Here is a 6663-nt window from a genome sequence, read left to right on the forward strand (position 1 = left end):
GATGCCTTGCTTGCCGGGTAGGCAAAGTGTTCCCATTTCATGAGTCTGAAGGTACAAACTCTGCCTTCCCGGCGGGCCCGGAGAGCAAATCAAATGCACTATAGGCCTATCACTGGCCAATCGGATGGCTCAGATTACCATGTCTGCAGTAACGTAGCAGGCGTAAAAGAAAGCTAAAGCAAAGTTGATACTGTGAGATTTCAAAACTTATAAAACCATGACTAGAAAGAGACTGTCAACGAATACAGCAAAGAGCTGCTGTTTTTATGAGTGAGTTCATGTTTGGTTTTACTCAGCACTGTCAACACGTTTTATTCAACACTTTTATAAGCCATAAAATGTGCCTTCTTCCTATTTCCACTCAGCGCTACAACAAGCACTGCAGCTGTAATGAACGAGTAGGAAAGTGTATAGATAGGCTTGCGTTGGTTTTATTAGTGGCTTGTGTCTTTTTTAATATCAAGCAATATTTAACTTTCTGTTCATAGAAGTAATAACATGAATTTGTGCATGAGGCAGAAATAATGCAGTGCGACTTGAGTTTCGCCATCAGCTGGAAGACGGTGTCCCTTTTTGGTCAGTCTCAGGGAGAGTGGAGGGATGTTTAGAGGCAGACACTCAGTCTGCTGCTCTCTACCTCCGCTGAGACTGACCATCAGATGCAGGCAAAATCAGCCCAGTAAAATAAAAAGCAAATTATTTAAATGTATGCTCACTCAGCTGTGCCTCACAAGTAATACAACAACTGATCTATTACCGGTGTGATCATGTAGCCTACCTAAAAAAAAAAGTATATATGTTTTTTAAATGGTCTGAACAACAATGCAGGGCAATTCAAGCAAAGCCAATATGCAGTGATACTGTATTGGGCCTATAGCCTACTGCACAAACCTCATTGCTACGGTACTGTTTTTAATCGGTTAATGTTGCATAGGCTTACATTTTTTACCCAAAAAATCTGAGGTAGATCTCATCTTGTATTTTGACTCAGAAAGTGATCTTGACTCAGAAAAGGTTGGTAACCACTGGTATAGGATGTGATCAAGTAAAATGTTTAACGGAATCAATATAATAATATAAGAAATCCAGTATACAGTAACAGTTCAGATGAATCATTATTTGGCAGTGCAGTTGTAGTTCAAATGCAAAATTATTGGGCATAAAATAACAGACGACGCTACTGTATCATTCTGTAGATCAAACAAACCAGATGGGCTATTATTCCGAGTTCAGAGGATAATTAACATCCTTTGAGAGAAGTTACTGGGGTAATAATAACCTGAGTTGATTTTGTTTCGATAATCTCTTTTAACCCAGAACTAAAGTCTCACGTAATTGGTCAGCTGCTCGATTAAGTTCTGGGTCCATGTGTTAAGAGAAGAGAAGAAGAGATGCTAGAACTAGGAGCTCCACCCTCTCTTTTTGTAAGTTACGGGTCGGAATTCTAAAGATGCTAACACCTGCGAAATCGTGATTTGTCCAAATAACCAGTGAGGACAAACCCAAACACCAGAACTACTGCTGCTAGTTATCCCACGCATCCCATTCCTTCCCGACAGATTCTATGGTACCAGTTATGTTTACGTAGATCTGTCCACGAGAGATTAACCTTGTGATAGCACACAAGTGAATGCTGATGAAAAATGTAATAAACATGATTTTATTAGATTAGGAACGCAAAGATTATACATATTTGCCACAGCACCAACATAAGGAGGAAAAGTAATTGATATTGACCGTTTCATGGTTATTTATTTGTTTAATCAACAGATACAACGAGTCATAAAATGACTGGTGGATTGCTGAAAGATTCCTTTGGTCATAGCACCCTGGTTATGGTAAAGATATGCAGTAAGTGGCAAGATTGTGGATTGCTGGTACATGAGTGCACATTTTTGTTTTAGCCAAGCACTAGACCTGTTTATAATTAAGGACTGGATGATTGGTTATTTAGTTGGTTTTTAAATGTATTTATTTTTGCCTAAAGTAAATGTGGTCCTCTGTAGCTCAATTGGTAGAGCATGGCGCTTGTAACGCCAGGGTAGTGGGTTCGATCCCCGGGACCACCCTTACGTAAAAATGTCTGCACACATGACTGTAAGTCACTTTGGATAAAAGCGTCTGCTAAATGGCATATTATATTATTATTATACAATCTTTTAAATATCAGTCTCACCATTATCTCTTCACCCTGAAAGACATTCCAAAACAAACAAAGAATAATTCTGGTTTCTTCAACAACAACAAAAAACATTATTTTGGGATTTATTACTATTTTTTGTTTGTTTTGATTACAAATAAATTCCCAGATATTATTAGATAAAAGCATGGGTATTTCAACAAACAGGGATATTTAAAAAATAGAGCCACCCCACCCCCCGGGAAAGCAGATCCTATGACCCCCGACCCTCCTACCCAACCCATCACCACGCCTACTTTTATTCCCATCTCCTGACAGAATATCTCTGTCTTAATGTTCTTGCTTCTTTCCATTTTCGTCCTGATTTCTTTCTTTGTGGACTACCAGTATATGACTGTCCAGGTTCACTTGATGTCTGAAGCTTTTCCCGCAGTCAGAACAATTAAATAACGTCTCTCCTGTGTGAGTCAGTATATGCTTTTTAAGCCTATATTTGTGTCGGAAGCTTTCTCCGCAGTCACCACAGCTAAATGGTTTCACTCCTGTGTGAGTCAATATATGCACGTTCAAGTGCTCTATGCGATTGAAGTTTTTCCCGCAGTCACCACAGTTAAATAATGTTTCTCGTGTGTGAGTTTGTATGTGCCTGTTCAGGTGTCCCCTGTGTCTGAAGCATTTTCCACAATCGCCACAGCTTAAAGGTTTCTCTTCTGTGTGAATCATTATATGTTTGGTTAGGTCTCCCTTCTCCTTGAAACTTTTCCCACAGTCACCACAGTTAAATAATGTATCTTGTGTATGAGTCAGAATATGCCTGTGAAAGGACCCCTTGTGATTGAAGCTTATACCGCAGTGTCCACAGCTAAATGGTTTCTCTCCAGTATGAGTCTTTATATGCTCATTTAGGGTCCCCTTTTGTTTTTTAGATGTGGTGCTGGGTTTAGTGCTGGGTTTCTTAAATGGTGAGTTGGGATCCAATGGTGGGCTGATGTAAAGTCCTACTGGATCGCTGCTTGCGGTTGAGCTGTGGCTGGAGGCATTGTCTTGATTATCTGGAAGGTCACAGGGATTGTCAAGGTGGGTTACAGTGACAAAAGGTTTTAGATTCACTGGTTTAGAGTCACTCTCTCTGTACTCTAACGTCTGGGGAAGAGTCAAGGACTGAAGTTGATCCTCCTGATCGCATTCACTTTTCACACCGGGAGGAGTGAATATGAACTCTATGATGTCAGCCTTCAGCCCTTGAAGCTGTCCTACCTCCAGACAGGTCCTGATTTCCTCCTGTTCCTCTTTAATCTGCGTGGGCTCTGGGTCCTCCTGCAACAGACTGGGGCTCTCCTGCTCACAGTGCTGCTGCTCAGGGGTAACCTCCTCCTCAGAGACAGCGAGCAAGAACTGGTGGGTGTTTATTCTACATCGTTTTATCTCGGGTGTGATCCGCAGCAGTCTCCGAAGCCGGTCATTCTCCTGTTGAGCTCGGGAAATCTCCTCCTGATACTCCTTTACCACTTTCTCTACTACGTCAAAAATCTCCACTGCAGCCACCATTAAACGCTCACTAATAAACACACTCAAAGACTGTAGTTTAGCCATTTTCAGAGGACTGAGAGTTCGGTATTCAGTTCACTGCGTCTACGCACGGAATGTGCCTGGTGCAAAAACAAAACAAATTTCCCTTCAATTCTACTTCCGTGTTGTCTTCTTCGTTTGTGTTGTCAGCGGTTGATCCCCGAAACAGATATCAGCGCCCCCAGCAGTTGTGAGCGGGGATAGATAAGAACAAACATTAGCTTGGAAGGTTACTATGGTGAGTGTGCTCAGGTAAAATGTAAAAAATAATCAATATAATAATATGATATATCCGTTATACAGTAACATTTAAGATGAAACATTATAAGGCTGTAGAGATACAATTCAAAAACAAAATATTGGGCATAAAATCAAAGACTTGTAGATTCCTCAGATGTAGAGACAAAGCTACTCTGTCATTAGGTTCTTCAAACCAGATGGGTTATTATTTAGTGTTCAGAGTAGAATTGACATCCTTTCAGAGAACCTACTGAAATAATAATAACTAGAGTTCAGAGGAGGCATATAGGAGGATGGGCTCATTGTAATGTCTGGAATGGAATTCATGGAACGGAGTCAAACACGTGGTTTCCATGTGTTTGATGTATTTGGTACCATTCCATTTATTCTATTCCAGCCATTACAATGAACCCGTCCTCCTATAGCTCCTCCCACCAACCTACTCTGCTAGAGTCGATTATCTTGTGATGGTATAAAAATCCCACTTAAGTGAATGCTGAAAAACTAATTTAACACAATTTCATTAGATTAGGAACGCAAAGATTACACATACTCACCAAATCAGCATGAGGAGAAAAATTTATCATATGCTATGTTTCATGGTTATTTATTTGAAAATCAACAACAGATACAGTAGAAAACAATGGGTCATAAAATGACTGGTGGATTGCTGGGGAATTATTTGATCATAGTCCCCTCTAGTGGTCAAAGTTAAGAAGTGAAATCACTGGAAAGCTGATTCAAAGGGGTTGTGGCAAATTTCAAAACTTTTCTGTGATGGACTCAAGTAGGAAACACATGACTCTCCTTAATGAAAGGTGGATATCGAGGGGAGGATACTCTTCATTTCGCCTACTAACGAATTGACATCTCCTCGAAAACTAATCAGTTTACAGGTCACGGAGGAAAGAGGACGGAGGAGAGAGGGTGGAAGACAGACTTCTGTCCAAATGAGAAAAGTCCTTTGTGTCGATTCTCCTTGTCCCAAAGTGTGCACTTGCACACTCCCCATCATGGATTTAAAAGCATTGGGTTGGTGTTAGCATTGGCTGGAGGGAGTTTCCATCATTATTAAATCCATCAGGACTCTAGACTCTAGAGAACATAGTTGATACATGTTTAATGTATCAATAACATTCTCACCATTCTCTCATAGCCCCGAGAGACATACAAGCGACCAGGAATTCTTGTATCTAATAACATAAAAACATCAGCCTTGTGAGTTTCCTCACAGAGTAGAATTTTCTTTTCCTACAGTACTCTGTACTGTTTGAGCATTACATAAAATCTAACCTTATTTACATAGAACGTTTTACAAATGTAAATTAATCATACATATATTTATCTGAAATCTACAACATGAATGATCCAGAGTGGCTTTGGCTTTCTTAACAGAGTTGTCCATATCCTGCCTTTTTATGCCACTCTCCTGACAGAAGACCTCTGTCTTAAGTGTCTTTCCTTCTTTTATCAAATTCTTCCTGTTTTCTTTCTTTGTGAATGTTCAATATACACTGCTCAAAAAAATAAAGGAAACACTAAAATAACACATCCTACATCTGAATGAATGAAATAATCTTATTAAATACTTTTTTCTTTACATAGTTGAATGTGCTGACAACAAAATCACACAAAAATTATCAATGGAAATCAAATGTATCAACCCATGGAGGTCTGGATTTGGAGTCACCCTCAAAATTAAAGTGGAAAACCACACTACAGGCTGATCCAACTTTGATGTAATGTCCTTAAAACAAGTCAAAATTAGGCTCAGTAGTGTGTGTGGCCTCCACGTGCCTGTATGACCTCCCTACAACGCCTGGTCATGCTCCTGATGAGGTGGCGGATGGTCTCCTGAGGGATCTTCTCCTAGACCTGGACTAAAGCATCCACCAACTCCTTGACAGTCTGTTGTGCAACGTGGCATTGGTGGATGGAGCGAGACATGATGTCCCAGATGTGCTCAATTGGATTCAGGTCTGGGGAACGGGCGGGCCAGTCCATAGCATCAATGCCTTCCTCTTGCAGGAACTGCTGACACACTCCAGCCACATGAGGTCTAGCATTGTCTTGCATTAGGAGGAACCCAGGGCCAACCGCACCAGCATATGGTCTCACAAGGGGTCTGAGGATCTCATCTCGGTACCTAATGGCAGTCAGGCTACCTCTGGCGAGCACATGGAGGGCTGTGCGGCCCCCCAAAGAAATGCCACCCCACACCATGACTGACCCACCGCCAAACCGGTCATGCTGGAGGATGTTGCAGGCAGCAGAACGTTCTCCACGGCATCTCCAGACTCTGTCACGTCTGTCACATGTGCTCAGTGTGAACCTGCTTTCATCTGTGAAGAGCACAGGGCGCCAGTGGTGAATTTGCCAATCTTGGTGTTCTCTGGCAAATGCCAAACGTCCTGCACGGTGTTGGGCTGTAAGCACAACCCCCACCTGTGGACGTCGGGCCCTCATACCACCCTCACGGAGTCTGTTTCTGACCGTTTGAGCAGACACATGCACATTTGTGGCCTGCTGGAGGTCATTTTGCAGGGCTCTGGCAGTGCTCCTCCTGCTCCTCCTTGCACAAAGGCGGAGGTAGCAGTCCTGCTGCTGGGTTGTTGCCCTCCTACGGCCTCCTCCACGTCTCCTGATGTACTGGCCTGTTTCCTGGTAGCGCCTCCATGCTCTGGACACTACGCTGACAGACACAGCAAACCTTC

The 6663-nt window shown here is 42.1% G+C and overlaps 1 protein-coding gene across 1 annotated transcript; it reads right to left on the reverse strand.

The window, feature by feature from the left end:
• Positions 1 to 2515: 2515 nt before the first annotated feature.
• LOC311112083 (uncharacterized protein) lies at positions 2516 to 3824 on the reverse strand. Its single transcript, XM_084155061.1, has 2 exons — positions 3398 to 3824; positions 2516 to 3192 (listed from the first exon to the last, which is right to left on the reverse strand). The coding sequence occupies exons 1-2, from the start codon at positions 3731 to 3733 to the stop codon at positions 3139 to 3141; spliced, it is 390 nt and encodes a 129-aa protein (XP_084011187.1). The 5' UTR covers positions 3734 to 3824; the 3' UTR covers positions 2516 to 3138.
• Positions 3825 to 6663: the final 2839 nt, after the last annotated feature.

This window comes from Coregonus lavaretus (genome assembly GCF_964263955.1).
Source record: "Coregonus lavaretus genome assembly, chromosome: 38".
Classification (NCBI taxonomy): Eukaryota; Metazoa; Chordata; class Actinopteri; order Salmoniformes; family Salmonidae; genus Coregonus; species Coregonus lavaretus.